This window comes from Gobius niger (genome assembly GCF_951799975.1).
Source record: "Gobius niger genome assembly, chromosome: 20".
Classification (NCBI taxonomy): Eukaryota; Metazoa; Chordata; class Actinopteri; order Gobiiformes; family Gobiidae; genus Gobius; species Gobius niger.
Window position 1 is genome coordinate 23,344,473 of NC_136871.1, and position 21,002 is coordinate 23,365,474.

General features: G+C 40.9%; 1 protein-coding gene across 1 annotated transcript; it reads left to right on the plus strand.

The window, feature by feature from the left end:
- The first annotated feature begins 1,293 nt into the window (after window positions 1–1,293).
- Window positions 1,294–17,061, plus strand: LOC306979341 (macrophage-stimulating protein receptor-like). The gene is made up of 21 exons (XM_079578232.1): window positions 1,294–1,354; window positions 2,177–3,445; window positions 5,071–5,244; window positions 6,291–6,407; window positions 6,704–6,874; window positions 8,274–8,434; window positions 9,053–9,182; window positions 9,260–9,393; window positions 9,612–9,791; window positions 10,285–10,393; window positions 10,658–10,888; window positions 11,201–11,338; window positions 11,569–11,731; window positions 11,816–11,905; window positions 12,002–12,208; window positions 15,150–15,230; window positions 15,310–15,491; window positions 15,576–15,685; window positions 15,759–15,924; window positions 16,194–16,330; window positions 16,807–17,061. The coding sequence occupies exons 2-21, from the start codon at window positions 2,261–2,263 to the stop codon at window positions 17,042–17,044; spliced, it is 4,104 nt and encodes a 1,367-aa protein (XP_079434358.1). The 5' UTR covers window positions 1,294–1,354; window positions 2,177–2,260; the 3' UTR covers window positions 17,045–17,061.
- Window positions 17,062–21,002: the final 3,941 nt, after the last annotated feature.

The window sequence follows — 21,002 nt, forward strand, 5'->3', positions numbered from 1 at the left end:
GGGTCATCTGGAAAAGAGCTATTTAAGACTAATGCATTTGAATTCTTTTGTCCTGCATTTTGTTCCATTCTAGGGAACAGTAGCAGTTGGTAGAGACACCAGTCCACTCATAAGATGTTTGATCCCTGCTGGTTTGTGCGTATTGTACACTTCTTGTACACTTCTCGTCCAACAGAAGCTTGGGATTGTGATGTAGATTCAGCTTGAACTTGGTGCCGGTTTAGTGGTGTTTTTCCCCCTCAGAACTGATCTGTGCTGATCAAGCTGCTCCTTTGGCCCCCAGGCTTTAGTTTCCCCACCTCTGCTGAAGGAGCTGACTGAGAAAAGTGGATATGTAAATACAAACTCTGTAAGGTTAAGAGCAAAACAAATCAGAGCTCTGTTGAAATTGTAACCATTTTCAAGCAGGTTTCAAATGACACACCATATCCTTTCCCCACAAAATCTCGTAAATGTTGCAATACTGTCTGGTAGCCACATCATAAATTACTCAACGTCGTCTTGACCTTTGAATTATAAGTAAAAGTTTAACTTTTTTTTTTTTTTAGGGAAAGAGCGCCACAAGCGCCACCACAGGATTATTGATGATGCTGAACCAGGACCAGGACATTCCTGCCATAGTTTTTGCTTCTTCATTTTAAAGCGACACACTTTTGGCAAACAGAGGCTTTTCCCCGTAATATTAAAAGATGAGAGTTTCCGACCACCGACTTACAAATCACAGATAGTTTGTTGCGGAATCGTGATTTAGCTTTTCGAGAGGAAACCACAGAGATATTTTTGGACGACGTTCAAGAATAAATGTCGCAACTTTTCCTCTTTCTTACTTCCTTGTTGCAGGCGCGGCTCGCGCAGAGGATACCAGGGTGTCAAGTGCGGTCAAGTGTCCGACTGACTACACGAGAGCACGCGCAACTTCCGGAGTCAAAATAAAACTACCGTCACATTCACAATCCTGACCCGTAAAGGACAGAAAGAAGCCTTTTGCCATGTGGGCCTGAGTTAGAGTAGCCCATGTTAAATTACTTTGCACAGTCTGCTCGAAAGTAAATAGTTGTAACAAATCCCCATTGCCCTCGTTCAATACTGTGTTTTGTGGGATCTTTGTCCATATTATCCATTTTACTAGGTTTGGAGCTATTCCATAAACAACTTGATAAACAATCAAGGAAACGAAACATTTTCCATTAAAAGTGAAGTGTAGCCGACATCCCACAATGAAATCATCATTGTGCCTTTATTATGAAAACCAATCCGCAACAATATCCGGTGAACATGTGGTCGCAAACTTGACGCTGTGCGGTGCGTGTCAGTGCGTAATCTGTGCCAGTGGGAGTCCCTCGGCGCGCTTCAGGTGAGTCTTCGGATTTTTGTCAAACGTTTGAGAATAGATTAGAATGGACGTGAAAAGACTTTTATGGCGCGTTTACTTGTCTCTTTAAAACGAAGGGAACTTTTTTTGTTGTTATTACATTGTATCAAATCTTTAATGATGATCGCACTCTTGCTTTATAGATTTATCAAACCCTTTACGCACCTTTATCACTTCATCATTTTCCCCCCTACAAATGAACACACTTGTAAGTCTAATCAGCCCGCGCGTGATCTGCGCCCACAGACCGTAGTAAACATGTGTGTTTACTTAGGGCTTCCTCATTCTCTTAGTACCTGAACATTTCCATAGTTACTCCACGGACTTCAACAGGTCCCGTCTTGCCCCCAGATTTTTATCTCACTTTCAATAACTTATTTCAATCCTAAGCTTTTAAGCCATCTGTACTCCTCACACTTGCACACACCAAAGTCTGTGGCAAAAAGCTTAATACTTCAGGTACATTTGGTGAAAGCCAGCATTCTTGTGGCAGGATGCATGCAATGGGGAGTTTGAATGTCAAGTTTGGTGCCAAGTGTAGCATTTGATAATAATAATGTAGTTGTAGGACATTTGTGGTAGATGAAGGGTCACATTTTTCATAAACATGGCCTACAGGAAAGATATTTGAATCGTCTCGCCCCAGGACTCAATAACATTACGCAACAATGAACGATTTTTTCCCCCCATGAGGATCTTTGCTGAGCCCATTTACCTGCAGGCTTTGAATTACCTTCATTTGGTCTATATCTAGTTTTAAAACAGATCCATTTTTCTCACACGTCTCTTGTGTTTTCTCCACAGTCCGTGCTGATTGTCCATAATGTTTTCAACGAAGACAGTTTCTCGTAGGTAACATTAACACACACCCTGTTGACTGGCTTGGAGATGATCGAGTGGGCCACCGTATTATGGATTACACTATGGATATTACAAAGTGCCCTGGGACAGCACCCATGTCCCCATGCCGTGCGCCCACTGGAGGATTTCAACATAAACTATCCAAACCTCTCTTACTACCAAACAGAAAAGCCCATTCAAAATATAGTTGTAGACACAGAACTAAAGCACATTTATCTTGGATCCCAAAATGTCATTGAAGGCATTGATAGTGACTTGCAGAGAATTTGGGAGGTGAAGACTGGTCCTATCGGGAGTCCGGAGTGTCAGACGTGCAACCTGTGTGACATTGAAATCGACTCAGAGGAACAAGTGGACACTGACAATGAAGTTCTGCTCATTGATGAATCTTTTCTTACGTATTTGTACGTCTGTGGGAGTACTCAACATGGGATTTGTTACATTATTGACTATGCATTTCCGCAGAATAAGCCCATGTGTCTCTTCAAAAAATCTCAAAACACTCCGTCACATTGTCCGGACTGCGTTGCCAGTCCGCTTGGGACAACACTGACTATTGTCCAACAAACTGCCACCGCTTATTTCTATGTGGCAAATACAGTCAATGAAAGAGTGACGGAAAAGTATCCAAGAAGGTCTATTTCTGTTTTGAGACCATATTCGACTGAAGATGGTTTTGAGTTAGTTATGAGTGAGACAGTGCTTCCCCAGCTAAGGCATCTGTATAAAATTGATTACATCTACAGCTTTGCCACTAAGGAGTTTGTCTACTTTCTGTCGTTGCAAAGGGAAGATCCATCAAAAAACAAGTCGCCTTTCCAAACGCACCTCGGTCGTCTGCCGATCGATGTCCATGAGGTGTCGATGTATCGAGAGATCGTGATCGGATGTCATTATGACCCGAAACGGAGAAGAAGAGAAACCACAAGGGAAGTGGTGTACAATGGACTGCAAGCTGCCTACTACGGCCAAATTGGAGAGGAGCTGGCTAAGGAGTTGGGTTTGGATAAGGAGGAAAAAGTGCTGTTTGGGGTGTTTGCACAAGTTAATGAGAGGGGACAGACCAATAGAGACTCTATGCTGTGTGTCTTCTCTCTAAAACAAGTGAATCAAGCCATAGAGAAGGGAGTGTCCACTTGCTGCTCCAGGAGCAGCGAGCAGCTGTCCAGGGGACTGTGCCACTTCCAGACATGTGAAAACTGCCCCCATGAAGTGAGTGTTCATTCACTGTTCTGAGCTTGTTGCTTTGGGTTTGAGTTGTGATACATTGACTAAAGCTAATTACAGGTCTAACACAACATTCACTTTCACATTCAGTCATTATGTGTAATTAAGGATATATTGCATTTCCCATCCATTTGCTATGGGATTACTTACCATTCAAGTATTTTAGTTGGTGTGACATTATATTCTGTTTCTTGCTAATTGGAACATTTCAATAATGAGACATTGGCAACGGTGGTACCCAGAACACAAGTGGATTAGGATAAAGAGTGATCAGGGTGTGCATGAGTGTTCACCAACCCGGGAGGGGCACGTGACTCAGAACACTCACCTGTAGTAAAGGCACCATTTAACAGTTTCAGTCCAATTCTACTTAAATCATTTTGCTGAAATTAATTCACCAGCATAGGGTTAATCGGTTAAAATCCAGTGTGTCTGCTCTATGATAAAACTGCATATACTGTAAGTTTGCCATTAACTTCAGGGTCAAATATTACAGAGGTGTGTCTCTTCCTTGAACTGCACGCACAGACTGTGTCCTTTGAGCTCTCGTGGGCTACACACACCTCCAGAAATGTGTGCTCGCAAATACCAGTAATAAATCCTACTGATAAAGCCAAGGAATTCAAACAGAGGCCAGAGATGGGCCAAAAAAGCATATCAGAGCCTGGGAGAAGAGAGAGAGGAAATGAGCTGGTGTTCAAGTTTGTATGCAGTATATGCACAGCTGAGGCCGTGTTAAAAGCCTTATGCAGTTGTTTGTAGCTTTAATGTCAACTTTGTCATATCCAAAGCGCTATACAGTCAATTTAAATGTCAATACTTTTAAATCCAGGGTAAAAAAAAAAAGAATGAATAATGCAGAGGGGAAAAAAAGTGTATATTAAAATGTACTAAAGGTTATGTTTGCATAATCTGTTATATTAACTATTTTGAGTGCAAGGATGAAACGGGCTGGGGAGTTTCAGATGGGACAGGGGCATGCTGAGGCAGGACTCCCATTACTGTGCACTGGAATGTTTACCTTAACTTTACCACGTTCTGTTTTGTTATATCAACATTTTAAATGAGATGAGTCATGTCACTATTTTCCCACACATAGTTAGACCAACACAGTTTTCAGCCTGGTTTTCAATGTTACAAATACATGCTTCAGTTTAAACCGATTTTTCTTCTCGTTTTTGTTGTCGTAGCTTAGCAGTTGTGTTCTTATCTCCAGGATATTATATTATTTGAGACATTCATGATGAAAAAAAACAACAATACAAACATTATTCATGGAGCCCACCAATCTCTAGGAAAGGTATTCACAGGTTGAGTCATGCAATTTCAAAACATACACCCACTGCATGAAATGTATTGTACAGAGAGCCTGCTGTATAGCCTCTGATGTCTGTAGAGATGAGACTTTTAAGTAAACCCATTGAAGCCGTAGTGACTGTAGTTTTATGGCCCTGTTCACAGCGTGTTGACATGACTGGAGGCCCACACTTCCGTTGTAAATGAATTACAATCCTTTTGGCTGCTTTAAAAGTAGGAACATGTTGCTTGCACATGTTACTTGTTATAATGTCTAAAAGCAGAGTTTTTATTATTCTTAATTTATTTTCCAGAACGCTGATAATACTACCTGCCATTTAATGCCTACAATGGTGGCGCAGCCGTTTTACAGACTGGATGTGTTTAACAGTGATATGCGGGACGTCCTGTTCACAGCTGTTCTCATCACCACGCACGAACAACTCACTCTGGGACACTTTGGCACATCTGACGGAAGAATTTTGCAGGTCAGAATATCATTCTATTATTGTAGAATTTTAACATGGCGTCGCGTTGGTGGTCTTGTTTTTTGTATATCTAAATGTTTTAGGATTGTGGCACGGTAGCGCAGCGGTTAGCGCTCTCGCTTCACAGCTAGAAGGTCCAGGGTTCGATTCCCACCTGGACGGGGCCTTTCTGTGTGGAGTTTGCATGTTCTCCCCGTGTCTGCGTCGGTTTCCTCCGGGTACTCCGGTTTCCCCTACCACTAAAAACATGTACAATAGGCCAGGATGAATGACGTGTGTGTGTGTGAGTGAATGTATGGTGGTGGTCAGAGGGACCGGAGGACGCAGATGTGTGCAGTCACGACAGCGCTTACCACCACCGTGTATGGAGTAAATGTACAATTGTCTCATGTAAAGCGCTTTGTGACTCTGTCTGTGAAAGGCGCTATTTAAATAAAGATGTTCCTCTAGGATGTTTTCAAGTCTTTGTGAACTAGAAATTCACAGTCTTTGCTTGACTTGATTTAGCAAAATGACAGTTTGAAATGCAAACAAAGTGCTTCATTAAAAGATTTTGTGACAGAAAACCGAGGATAGAAACAGAGGAGATATCTGAGCCAGACCAGTAGCTAATCCGCACGCCTTATTTGTAGAGCACATCATATTTTTTTGAGGACTGTGTTATTGGCTCAACAATGATCTGGACAGGGCCCATTTGACTGGCTTTCCCATGGACTGGGTCATTTCAGTGGGAGATGCCACACTCGTCACAGCTTCTTCAGTCCTGGCCCATGGAGCAGACTGCAGAGTCTCGGGTCAGAGACAGATCCAACTGACGAACATCCACCCGGCTGCTAGGAAGCTGAACTCTCCCCTTCCTCTACTGCCCCCCATTGTGTATTTGATATTGCTCCGTTACTGTTGTATTTTTGCATAAGTGAAGAAGAATTGATAATAAAGTACAGTTAGATTAATTTAACCCACATCTTTGACACTTCTAAAAAACCTTTGCTTGTTGCCTGTGTGATTAAACAGATCTTGTGATGCAGCCTGTGTTTGTGTTTCAGATTATTCTGACATTGACCAGTCCCACAGTTTACGCAAACTATTCTCTGGGAGAGACTCAGGTCTCAAGGACTGCAGCTGTGGCAGAGGACTCCCTTCTGTTTGTAGTTGGAAACAAGGTACTTTCTGAATTCTTCAAAGACATACATTTGTTACAGTCAGCGTTTGCTTTCGCTCCCATGTACAAAGCTGTCATCACTTCACAGCATTTCCCTACATTGTGTGTCATTTTGACATTGGTGGCAATTTATGAAAATGTAATATTAAATGAACCATGGCAGGATGATTAAATAATGTGCACTCTTCTCTTTACCGGTGAAAAATGTATATCTAAAACACAAATTCAACCCATAGTATTATAGTCCTATTTGATCAATAAACAAACTGTTATATTATGTCTGTTTTGTATGTGCAGTTGTTCAAGGTTCCCTCCATTGGCCCCGGCTGTGCCCACTTTGTCACTTGTTCAAAGTGTCTGATGGCTCCTGTCTTTATGAACTGTGGCTGGTGTTCAGGAGTCTGCTCACGACAACACGAGTGCAGCTCACAGTGGAGCAAAGACACATGCCCACCCATCATCACTCAGGTAGGTCCTCTTTTATGGCACTCTTAGTTACAGCGGTTTATAAAGCAAAGCTGCACAGTGATAATTGATTACTGCCTTAGATAACTCTCTTTAGGAAGAACACACCTAATTGCTGGGTTGCAGGTTCTAGAATGTGATGATGTCATTGGACCCAGCGGGGGGCAGGAGCCAGTTTTTCCTATTAATAACATTACACTTTCACGAGTCGTAGCTAAAAAGAAAATATATGAATTTAAAAAATGATCTTTAATATCAACCACTGGGTCCAAGATCTCTCTGTACAAGACCAAAAATTTCCTCAAAAACAAAATAATTTTTCCTCTATATAATAGTATAGGCCTTTAGAATGCTGTGATGTCACCTGCAACCCAGCAATACAAATACTGCCATGTAGCACACAGTAGCTCAGTTGTGCCCCGAGCTGGTCATTGGTCAGGACTTGTTGACTCTACATCTGCAGGATGAGAGAAGCTGGAGTGACTAGAGGAAACTAGAGATGCACAGATCCAGCTTTATTGCTACCGATATTGATAATGGTACTAGTAGATGTTTGAGTATTTACCAACAGATACATTTGAATAAAAAGTACATGATTAATGTAACTGCACTGTGTTCAGTTCTTAATGTAAATATTCATATTTTAGCAATGCACAAGTTAGAGTTAGTTTCTACTGTTTGCAGCACTAGTTCTAGAATGTCTTCCATATTCAAGTAAAATTGACTGAATCAAAAATGAATCAAATCATTCTGGCAAAGCCCTATGTCGTACCTTGCAAATTAAATATTACAAACCAAGGGGTTTTCTACTGATGAACTGTAATGTAATGTAGCATGAAACAATGTTCACTGGACTTTTCTTCACTAAATACCCTTGGCTACATGACAAAGTGATCTAAAATCCAAAACTGAGATTTTCAACAGTGGCCAATATTATTTAATTACTTTAAGTAATAGTTCCCTGCCCCGCTTTGATTAGTTGATGTTAGCATTAGCATGCTACAGCGATCGAAAATAAGTTTGCGCCATGTAAAACTAACTCAGCAATTGACAGCAACTTTCACTGAGATTTAGCTGGTGAAAGCTGTGTTTTTAAAACGGTGAGAGCCGAAATTGGTTCAGTATCGGATATTTGGAATTGGTGTCCAATACCATATTTTTTCCAGGATCAGCTCCAATATCCGATATCATTATCGGATCGGTGCATCACTAGATTAAGCCCATCCAAAAACAGGTAATACTTCACACAGTAAAGCCCATCAGAGTCCCAGAGTCTCTCACCTGGGACCATTTTGCTTTGAGGTTCTCGCCACTCATTCAAAAAACACGATATAAATCCAATGCACTTTGAAACACTACTGTGTGTGAGAGGCTTTTGTTTCATTTTGTTTTTTTCTTACAGTTTTACCCCAAAGTGGCCCCTGCTGGTGGGGAGACAGAACTGACACTGTGTGGATTGGACTTTCTGACCCAAACACCTCTGAGCATCACCGACCAAACACATATCATCACTGTGGGGCTCAGCCCCTGCATCGTAGTGCCTTTAAATAGCAGCAGTACACAGTGAGTAGTACATTATAAAGTCATAGACACTTTCACACGCTGTTTCTAAGGTTTTTAAAATGTCATCGAGGTTTGTAGATTATCTTTTTTTTCCTCAAAAGACTTTTTTTTAGCTAGCACTTTACCTTTACGGCACAGTAAACATGGTATCTAAAAGTGTAATAACCATAGTACTGGTAATTATTGTAATTTCTTTGATTTTAATGTTACTATGCCATCCTCTTACCATGTTATTACTGTGCTGTCAAGGGAAGTTCCCACTCATAGTCTTGCCTTTGGCCTTTAGTTTTAGCATTCCTTCTACCATACTTCCTTCCCCTATTTAGAATGAGTTAGGTTATTTAACTGGAACTTCTTAAAAAGCTTTTTGGCCATCTTTAACTGCCCTTCAAAGAGTGACTTCTCTTTGAGATGAAGTCATCTGACTGTGGTGTCTTTAAGTTCTAATCTAATTCAACTCCTAAACCACAGCCTGTTGACTTATTTTGAAATCTGTTTTGATTGGAAAATCATAAATGTTCATAGCTTTTTTAACTTTATCTCTTTACTAAAACAACTCCTGCACAGTTGTCACCACCTTGTCTTGACTCATTAGTGTCCTTTTGGTCCATAAAACAGACTGGTATGCAAGATCCACAAACACAGCCCTAAGAGTAACGTAAACATTACTCTCCATGTGCGGGAGGAGTCAGGGCCGATGCGTTACTCCATCCAAGGCCAAACTCAAACGTCGGGCTTCTCTTTTGTGGTGAGAAGAGAGTTCAGTATGAAACGATATTACATTTTCATATGTAAAATCCACATAAATGTACTTTCTGTAAACAGGTTCCAACATTAACTGAAGTCACACCAAACTATGGGCCCATGTTTGGAGGGACTCTGGTTACGCTGAGAGGCAGCCATTTGAATTGTGGAAACAAGCAAGTTATTTTTGGAGACAAGCCTTGTGACATCAAAAGGTAAATATATCATTTCATTATCATGTCAAACATTGTTTCATTTGGATTGCTGATGTACAGTAAAGGATGGTAGTTCCATCCTCATTACCGACAATGCGTACTGTGTCCTTGTGCTGTGTCCTTGTGCAAGCTCCTTTGCAACGCACTTGTGTTTAAGCATGAGTAGTTTTTAGAAACACAAATGTACAGTAATGAGTGTTGATTATTTTTAACTTCAGTGCAAAGGATGAAACTGAGTCCAAGTCTTTGATCATGTGCCAAACGGCGGCAGTGTCGGCTGTTGGAAAAGTCCCAGTGAAAGTGCTCATTGATCAGTTCAAAGTGAATTCATCCAAACAGTTTGACTACAGGATAAATCCGTCCATAACGTCCGTACTTCCTCGCTGCAGTTTCAAAAGGTAGGTTTCCTATTATCTGGAGCATTTGCATATCACTCTCAATACAAAATTCTGCTCTTCATGTTCAAAGACATCCACAGCCTTATCAGAACCCCAAGAAGACTAGGTAATGGGGGATCCAAATAAAGAAACAAATAATAATAAACCACGCCCCTCTATACCTGTCTGAACTATTTTATTATTACCACTCCTACTTGTTCTCTCCACTCAGCTGCGCCCCCACCCTGTACCCGACTGGTCACCACAGGGAGTTAACTTTCTGCCGCTTTGTCCCCCAGACCCACGACTTCTCCCTCTTGACCTCCGACACTGACGCACCTTTAAAGCCATATCTGTCTCAACAAGTTTTACTCTGTTTTAAATCTCTGGTTTTTCACTTTTGTTGTATGCCAGCCTTGAGAGGCTTGAAAGCGCCAAGCAACATAACTGTTTTAATTAGTTTTCATTTTGCCACTGATGTGTATGATTTGTCTATTAAATCTGTGTTCAATAGTGGGTCCAAACTGTGGATCACAGGCCTGAACCTGACCTCCGCTCACAAAACAGTCGTCCAGTACAAGTCGCTGAACCCTTCTCTGCAAAAACCCTTTATTCTTCGACAAGTATGTTTTTTTTTATTCAGCTTATGGGTTATTTTTAGTTGAGTATAAGCCACATGACATGAACCTATTCTGAATATTAATTACTTACTAATTTAGATAATGAAAATGGAAATCCAACACAAAAATCTAAAAGAACCAGAAATATTTGTCAGCAGAATGAACCTTCTATATGACAATGAATTTGAACTAAACTATACAATTGACTCATGGCTGTTGTAAGTGACATCAGACAGGATATATATTATTGCTCTGTGCTTATTGCAGGAGTGCAGTGGTCCAGTGAATGCCTCTCATATGGAGTGCAGCGCCCCTGTGTTTCCTGAGGATTTGGTGCAGCATAAGTCTGACTCGGGAGAGCTGTCTGTTCACATGGACAGGAAGAGTGACCTCTGGAGCGGCCGTTTCGATTATCACCCGGACGCCAAAGTCATCCCCTTTGAGACCGACGACCACGTGCTATCACTAAAACCAGGAGACACAGAGGTTTCACTACATGTACGTTCTTAACTTCACTTTCTATGACAACTAGGTACAGTTCTATGGATTGGAAAAACTAAATCTAAGAAACACTTTGTGATGAATCAAAGAATCTGTTTATAGTATGATGTGTGGCTCAGTGGTAAAATTTTAACACTTATTAACTCACCTGCATGTTATTTATCTATCTTTTATCTATCTTTTTAAGTTATGTTTCTGAAATTTTCCACAGTATTGAAATTGCTGCACAATATATTGCAAAAGAATAAAAATGTTATCGCGATATGTATGCATGTGGTTATGATGGTTATGCTTGTTTCTTCCTTGTAGCACCACAAGTTGAACACCTGTATGAAGATCATTATGACTATTGGAGGAGTGGACTGTCACGTCCAGGTTCTGTCCAATGAGCTGACCTGCAGGATTCCCAAAGGAGTTATAATTCCCACCGAGGGGCTGCCAGTCAATGTAAGATCAACAGTACACTCTAAATGCAGTTACAACTATGGGGCATCACCAATGAGGAGCATTGCAATTGCACTGTTGAAACTGTTGTAAGTGGTATCTTATGAATGAATGAAAGCACCGTCACATCCAGTTTGACCCTTTACACAGTGTATTTATCTTTTGAATCAAACTGAACATTATCCACACATGTGCATTGTCTGAAAACTATTCACACCGTCATTGCCCTGCAGGTGTTTGTGAATGGGGAGGCATTTGACGTTGGGACTGTGCTCATCAGTGAAGGAAATAACAGCACAGTGATCGCAGGTGTTGTTCTGGGAATAGTTGCTGCTTTGGCCATGGGCGCTGGCCTCGCATTAGCCGTGATGATCCATTTGAGAAAGAAAAAGAGAGGTAATGTTGAACTTAATTCTGATTTCAGTTTGAGTTACTTTTCATAACTGCCTTGTAATATATATTGCATTGCTATGATTTTAGCTAAATTTGAGAATCGCTTGTCGACAATGATTTCCCGGAGCCGAATGGGCAGCAACAATGATTTCTCCCCAACAGGTGACTACAGACGAGGTATTTCTGCTTCTTTTCACCATTTGCTAACAGGAATGACTAACCTCTCAAACGTCAAGACTTGACAGCTGAAATAATGTTCTCCCTGTGTTGCAGTGGACCTGTCCAGTCAGACGTCCGGATCCGGGATGGCATTCCAGGGTTTATTGTACGCCGCGAGCTACGATCACCTGGCCGCTCCTCTGAATCCGCGGGACAACATCTCTATGATCAGTCTGAGCTCTGAGTTGCTGGACGAAGTCAAAGACGTGCTCATTCCGGCAGAGATGCTCAGAGTGGAGACCGACCAGATCATCGGCAAAGGTGTGTGGCAATACTTCATGCTATAATTCTATGCAGCTTAAAATTAACATGAGAGCAACCATTTCTTTTGCACTGGCTTTTAGCACATGCTGAGTTCGGCATGTTCTAACTTCCTGTTATTCACCGTTTTGTGCAGCGCTTTGGGACATTTGTATCTGTGCTGTATAAATAAATGTAACATTCGCTCTACCAAGTGATACTGCTTGCTCATGAATGCTCAGGCACAGCATAAGGGCCGCTAAACTGAATAAGAGATTATTTCCTTTGTGGAGGGCTCTCAAGTGACATGTAAACTCCACACAGAAAGCTCCACACGGTCCAGGAATGAAACCATGAGTTTTGTGCTGTGAAGGGGCAAAATCATCTTCCCAATCGTCCCAGTTAGTGATTACCTGTGAGGTTCATTATTCCGAAAATTTACCATTGAGTAGAGGTGCCATTAGTCCGATATCTCTAACCCAGTTGTGTTGTGGATTATAGAGCCATTCAACCACTGTCTCTAACCTTAAGGTCAGTGGACTTTTGCCTGAACCTAATTTAATTTTTCAACCCCTACTTCAAGGGGGTTGATGCAAGTTAGTCATTTTATACTCACTACTGCCACCTTAGGTCTTATACGCAACTGCAGCTTTTATATTAAGACGTCACTTTGGACCCGAATGAACACCTTTTTGAGTGACAGTGCAGGATTTTAGAGGCAGTTGTGGTGAATAGGTCTGAGCACATTCTACATATTAGGACATGGCTGGAACATGTAGGGGGATGAAAATACTTAGGACTAATGGGTTGTCGGACTAATGGGCCGACACCCAACAGGACGCAATAGCCACAATTCAACTATGGGGCTGCTTATCAATCATTTGGCTATGCTAGGTCCTCTGAGCTGGAGTTGTAGGCGCCAGCACTTCCTGTCTGTATTGATTTCTATTAAGATTAGCTTAGACTAGAGGCCGACCTCTGGGACCGAAAATGATAGAGACTTTCCGTTGTGTGCATCGGAAAGAGCAAAGTCAGGGCTTTAAAACAAGCCCTCCCACAACTCCCTAGGCCTCAGGGGAGGTGAGAAACATTGCAATGAAAATTGGCTAGCTTCAAGTTTGTTGTCAATATGGACATGTATGTCATTTTGAAGTGCAGAATCTGGAGAATTCAATCGCTGAGTTAGTTTTAACCTCCACTATTGTATTTTTGATCACCGAGCAAAATGCTGTGGCTAGTAACAATATGCTAATGCTAACAACAACTAATATCGGTCAAAAATATCAGCATCTGCCAATTAACATCCCAAAATATCGGCATCAGCCTTAGAAAAAACGGTCGGTCGGCCTTTGGCTTAGACCCATTTGAATAATCATAATCCCTATTCACCTTATTCCGCCCCACCCACTTTTGCCTCTTTTTGCCTTGTCTCTGCACTTCTGTTGTATTGACACTTCTGGTCGAGCGCAAAGCCCGTTCATTTAAACGGAGAAGGAGGCCAAATGTTCGCTGCTCAAATCTGATGTTTAGTCGATTGATTTGTGTAAAATGTCACCAACATGTCAACACTGCACCGTTTCTCTGCGCGGCCTAAAAACGGCTTTGTTTTTGTGTAGTAACTGGTTTTATGTGGACTCCAATCCCATGTTAACTGATAGGACAAAAGGGGCGGGGTCAATTCATGGTGGCGCCCACGTGAACTTCCGGAATAAGGTGAATAGATTCTGTGATGGACAGTGAGTTCCTGGTAGATAATCACTTACTGCATGTTAATGAGTTGATGTAAGATGTAAATATTTCAGTGGAGGAGTCGTCTCTGTTTATAAATCTCAATGACTTTGTTTTGAAGCTAAAGGCTACCATTAATTTCATGCATTATACAATTTGAAATAGTGCCAAAAATACGAACTAATCTGCATGTAAACAATCGTCTTGTCCAGGGGTGCCCAAAGTGGGGCCCGCGCCGAAACAATTATGTTGGCCCGTCAGAGAGTGACCTACTTTTGCGCTGTGTGTGGTTAATACTAACTCTCTTCCATTCATTCTCAATGGTAAATATGGATGCAGTACACTTTTTGACCACCAGCGTCAAATAGGAGGCGCTATTTCACTCCTTTCGCAAAGTTAGGGAAACACAGTTGTGGTGTCTTGGTATTTATCAATCCCAGCATCAACTTTCACAGTTTTCCAACTTTTATTGCAAAGGTTGTTGTCAACAACAGTACATGTTTAAAACTAACTTATAAAAGAATTGATGCTGAACTGACACTTTCAAAATAATCTAATGTGGCTTTTTTTTTTAGTTAACGAATGAGGTTAAGTTACTGTAGGTTTCTGTAGATACAGGTATTTTGTTTTTGCACTAAATTGCTACAATTGTTGATTTTCTTTTACTAAAATTAGGCTTTTGCCATAGTTACCATTTGTTTTAATATAGCATGTTATTTGCATAGATAGAATCGAATGCAAATGTAGGCCAAATCAAATAAAGTAACTTTATAATTTGCAGTTATATGTGTTTTTGTGCTTGACATCGCCGTGTTTGGCCCGCGACTCACAGGCACTTTTGAACTTTGGCCCTCGGAGGCAAAAAGTTTGGGCACCCCTGGTCTTGTCTATCCTTACATAGGTGTTTATTTTTATAATTTTTTTGTAGCACGTTTGCCTTTAGCTTCAAAACAAACTGCCTGCCTTTTATGAACGCAGGTGTCTCCTCTGAACACGCTACATCCTACATCAAGTTTTGAACACAAGTGATCATCTACCAGGAACTCACTGTCCACCCAGTAATGTTTAGAAAATATTCCAGTGGGTCTGAGCTAATCTCCATAGGAAATGAATACAGACAGGAAGTCCAGGCACTAGCATAGCCACATCGTGCAACAAGCTAATATCACAATACCGAATCAATCTTATAGCTAATCGTTTAATTCATACATTTCTGCTTTTCTTTTGAACCCAGGACACTTTGGCACAGTCTATCATGGGTATTTGATTGACAGCAACAAGCAGGAGACACACTGCGCTGTGAAATCGCTCAACAGTATGTATCCTTGTATCTGATCTGAAGCAGTTGCAATAGTTCATATCTGTGTAATGCTGTCTGCTTATTGTTTGATTAGGAATTTCAGATCCCAGAGAAGTGGACCAGTTCCTCAGGGAGGGCATTATAATGAAAGCCTTCCATCACCCCAACATCCTGTCTCTGCTGGGCATTATGCTGCCGAAGGAAGGGCTCCCCCTGGTGGTGCTGCCGTATATGAAGCATGGAGATGTGCGTCACTTCATCCGCTCAGAGAAAAGGGTGAGGAGGAATACACTGTGTACTGAACATGGGGTCACTTTTCATATCGTTCCAAAATGAGTCTTATTCATTTTCCTTTTACAGAATCCAACGGTGAAAGATCTGATTGGGTTTGGCTTACAAGTGGCAAAAGGCATGGAGTATTTGGCCCAAAGGAAGTTTGTTCACAGAGACCTAGCTGCACGTAATTGCATGTAAGTGAGGATCACGTTACACACTTCTCTTTTAGCGTTTTACGTTTGTTTGTATTATATCTTTAATGTCCAGGCTGGATGAAACCTTCACGGTAAAAGTTGCTGATTTTGGCATGGCAAGAGACATCTATGATAAAGAGTACTACAGTATTCAGGATCACAAGAGGGTGAAGTTACCAGTGAAGTGGATGGCCATTGAAAGTCTGCAGACGCAAAAGTTTACAACCAAATCTGACGTGGTGAGTTTTGGCATGATTAACTAATGGCACTCGTTTTGAGCCGGGCTCTTTAACCCATGCCATGAGCCCCGTTGTAACAAACCTAGGAGGGAAGATGGACTCTGCTCGGAAACTTGTTTTATCACGATGCAAAACAGTGAAGTTATAATCCATGCTTTCGTCACAACTCGTTTAGACTAATGCGTTGTACACAGGTCTCAGCAAAGCCTGACTTTCAAACTAAAACCTGGCTAAAACATTCATCTTTCCATTCCATTTTTGTGTTGCAGTGGTCGTATGGCATCCTGATGTGGGAGTTGTTGACCAGAGGTGCCAGCCCATATCCAGATGTGGACCCCTATGATATCACACATTACCTGTTAAAGGGTCGAAGGCTTCCCCAGCCCCAGTTCTGCCCTGATACACTGTAAGTAATAGCGGTTTCGTTGCATATCAGTCTTCACTACTGGGGCCAGAGTGAGTTGGTATTATTTTAACAGAATGGCTGCTATCTCTTGTAATCAGTGAAGGCTACAGAGCTGTGGGACGAGGTCAATGTTTAGCAATTGAGTTGACACAGAGATAATCTAGCCGGGCACGTATGGCCGCTCCTGCCTCAAGAAGTGGAACCAGTTTTGTAGTTGTGCGTTGTTATTCACACAAAATGCACCGACAGCATTATTTTGGTATTAATCCAATGGAAGGCTCCTATTTGTTCCATTTCTTCTACATTAACCAGATAGATTCAACATGGGAAATTGACTACATAAAACAGAAATAACTGTGATGACGGCCAGGTTTGAAAGCTATATATCTTCATGAAAAAGAGACAGAAATGAATGCAATTGGAATAATTCATGTCAAAAATTCAAAAATCAGATACATTTCCACCTTTCATTTCAGATACTCCCTGATGCTGACGTGCTGGGACCCAGAGCCCGACCACAGGCCCTCCGTTCACAGCCTGGTGACGGAGGTGCAGCAGATCCTGTCCGGCCTGGAAGGGGAGCATTACATCAATCTGAAGGTCACGTACGTCAACCTGGACCAACCCAGACCCTACCCACCCTTGAGCGACTCCGCTGACGAACTGGACGATTCAGACCAGGACTCGGACAGGCACAGTCAAAACGAGGACTGAAGATTGTGAAACTACTGCTTTTTTTCGAATGGCATTTTGGCATCCTAAAAGGCAGACATCTGTGGTACAAAGGCCTTTAAACTGTCATATTCTGCTGATGCTTTGGTTTAGGGGTAATGTCTCTGTAATTACTGGGCCTGTCTTGATGAAACAAAAACTGGCACAAAGGTGGAACAATTTTCTCCAAATAGAAACCTAAACTGGCGATGTTACTCAATCTCTCTGGTATGTTTGTTGTCAGTTGAAAGTACTTAAAGCCATAGGATTAATATTGCAGGTTTATTTGATAACGATCGCCATTTGTGGATTTTCTCTTCTGGAAAGAGCAAGTGTCCCCTGTTTTTCCATCTGAGATCATGAGCCATATCACGACACTGTATAGGCCTCCAGTGTTTATGTCAGATGCTTTTCTCAAATATCTACTGTTAATCTGCGGATGTTGGAGTCTGATTAGATAGACAACATATTTGAATGGTCAGAGGATTTTTATTTTTGATATTTTTTTTTACAAAAGTGTCTTGTAAGTGATATAGAAATACTGGCTCTTGTCCCAATATCTGAGAACATGGCTTTATATTGTAGTGAACAACCATGGAGACAAGACCTTGATGTTTTGATGTGCCAAAGTCACTACAGGGCAAGAGGCTAAATATTGGTACATTTACTAGAGTATTTCTGTTTTTCTATGCACAAATGTTTTAAAGGACAAAATGAATGTATTGTGCTTTTGCTATCAGATATTGTAAATAGATATGGAATTTTATTGGGGCAACCTTTGGAAAGAGAGAGAAAAAAAGCATCCAGATTTCAATGAATGCATTGTCATAAGTTATTACACAAACATGGTGCAATAACGTTAATCTGGACTTGAGTTTTTAAAGGTAGAGTATGCAATTGTTCCCTATACATGACATGTGTCTTGTGGTAAACATCTTCAAATGAAATATTGTTTTTACTGATAATTCATAATTGCTGATTTATTCATAGTTACAAAAGTTCTTGAGTCATCGTCTGTTCTCTGCAGTTGCAGTGTAGGAGACGTTTCACCTCTCAAGCTAGGACGAGCTCAGGGACTCGGCCAACTACCTCTCCCAGTCCTCTATATATGAAGTCCGCCTGTCAGCTGAAAGCGATAGTGTCGCTGATGAAGCCTTTTGGACGAGAGGCCAAACGTCCTACGCTTCAACTCCAGAGTGCAGATGATGACTGAAGAAACTTCATCCAGGATGGACAACTCCTGTACAACTGAGAGCTTACCCAGACATTTTAAATGAGTTAAAAGTTGTTTGTGTTTACAATTTTGGCTGCTTCTCAAGCTACTAATCCAAACAGAAAGCAAAATGTTCCCAAATCCCATGGCTAAAACCTGCACGACTTCTCTTCAGTCCCAGCAAATCAGTTAATTCAGCAGTGCTAGTTCAGGCCTGTGGAAGATGAAGCTCAGTGAGTGACGCCTGATTTCTTTTCTTTTTTTCATTTATAGTAGAGCCCGTTTCTCCAACTTTGGGTCTTCGCCTGTCACTAGCAGAGAATCACTGCTAAATGACAGTCTTGGCAGGTAACTGGGGTGCTGTGGGTGTTGGCACGAGGCTAACATTTTGAAATTGTGGTTTTGTTGCACATAAAACTTGTCAGCCTTGCATTGCCAGATTACAGTGTATGGTTAAGTGCACAACAGAGACATGTACAAGAATGAACTGGCATTTAACGCATTCCCTCACTTCGCACAGTACTGACATTATTAATGTATGCCCTGATAATGGATGTGTTTTTCCCCCTTCTTCTCCTCCTTCCTTGTTTTGGATGTACATATTTTAACAAAGGGATAACTTCTTTTTTTTTTTTTTTTTTTTACTGGGGAAATTGTTCAAGGGGAGTTTGTGTCAAATGAAAAACTGCACTTAAACAACTGTTGATTTTACATAAATCAAATGCTGTGATCAACCACTAGAGGGCGCCAGTGGCAGGTTTTTTTTTTTCCAGACTGGGCTGTTGCTGCAGAGAGGCTGGGCTGCACAAACAAGTGTTACACAAACACTGTAATCATTTCAACAAACTCAGTAGTCATCTGCTGCAATAGGTGTCCATTCATGACTCCAGTGTAATGAATACCACAGACATTTTGGATTTTTACATGCACTGATTTTAGTCTTTGTATGTACATGTTATGTTTTCGATGAGGTTTAAGTTGGTTGTTGCCGTATTTTAGGATAGGCTACTGTAAGATTGTAAGGGTAATGCTAAGTGACCAATTTTTATTACAATACAATATGATACAAATCTAAACATCAAAATCATACTACATTAAAAAAGAACGATTTGTTATGCAATAAATGAATTATTTATGTTTGGTAAGTAAAGTGAAAGGTTTCTATAACAAACTAAACTGGTGTCTAGAGTGTTCAGCCTAAATCTGAGACATTTGGACTAATTAAGGAGAACAGAGGATGAATACACTGACTATGGTCTTCATCAACTTCAACAAAACCTAATTTATTTGGTTTTGTGATTTTCAGAGCTGCTTGATTTTTTGCATTTATAGGATTTAAATTTTTACAAAATAACAAACGGCATTTGCCTCTTTTAAAACTGTATGTGCAATTCCTCCTATTCGGGGAAAACCTACACACTGTTTTTTTTCCTGACCTGTGCATGAGCTATTATGGGCATAGCTTTAAATATCAATATGCTTTGTTTATAGGCTTGTCAGACCCAATTTTAGAGCAGGCCACATTCTGTACACAAAAAAGACTGTGGTACTCATTCTCAACCTTTCAGATCATATATGTACCACCGATAGGAAAAGTTGTCTTGTTGAGTCATTCCAGTCTGTAACAGGACTATGCCAGCTAAACCAGGTCTAAAGTAGGACTAAAGTATTCCTATCCCAAAGGAAGTCACACCCCTGTACCACAGCTTGAACTGCTGTATTATATTTAGCATAACAGCACGGATTCCAGCACTTATCCATGCACAGGTCACTGGAACAAGATGTGCCCCATATATTCAAGTTAATTAACAGTGAAAAACATTTAAAGTGAAGTAGAGAATTGCCGAAAAATGGTTCCACTGTGCACTTTATGAGGCATGATGTTCTGATTGAGCGATCATGAATAAATGAACAAGCTCTCTCAGTCCAAACCCTAATTTACAAGTTTTTACCATCACTGGTACACATTATACAGTAGATATTTTCAGCTCGCTGCCTCCTCTTCCTCACATTCATCATGCAGTGAGTCTGGAGTCAGGAGGGAAGTGTGCTCCAGCAAAGAAGTAGTCGAGAAGTCTGGTCTAAAATTCCTTTTGTTGTCCTGCGAGTTTATACGTGTATGAATATTTTAGGCTTTTATTATGTGCTGAAGTTCTCTGAAAGAGCAGCCTGCGATGTGAACGTACAATTCTCAAAGGACAGTTGTTGCGTGAGCCATGATGAACTGTACAATAGGAACAAATGACTTCTTATGCAGTGTTAGTTTAGAGAGTGCCAAATTGTGCACATATATTGGTCATATATTGGATTTTTACAAAAATGATTACTTGTATAGTTTGGAATGGAAAGTTAATTGAGTATGACATGTAATAATAATACTGTACAACTGAAACATAGCTATTTTTTCCCCCCTGATTTTTATTATATTTCATGTGATACTTATCATTATTATTTTTTCACTTTCACCCTGAATGTGGGATGTGAAGGTCAAAGTAACAAAATTAACTTTATTAAATTAGAATGTCAATTTTACAGCTGTAAATTAGGTTGTCCTCAGGCTACAAACGTAAGTGAATAAAGTAACCAAATGCAAAGGGATAACCCAAAATAATATCTAATATAAGGTCCAAGATGCAATTTTGAGTAATTTGCGATTAATGATGCTGCCCGAGCTGAATAACAATGTATGCATTTCTAATGAGACGGGGGGAAATCATCACTCTAGCTCGCTGCCTGGTAGGACTGTGG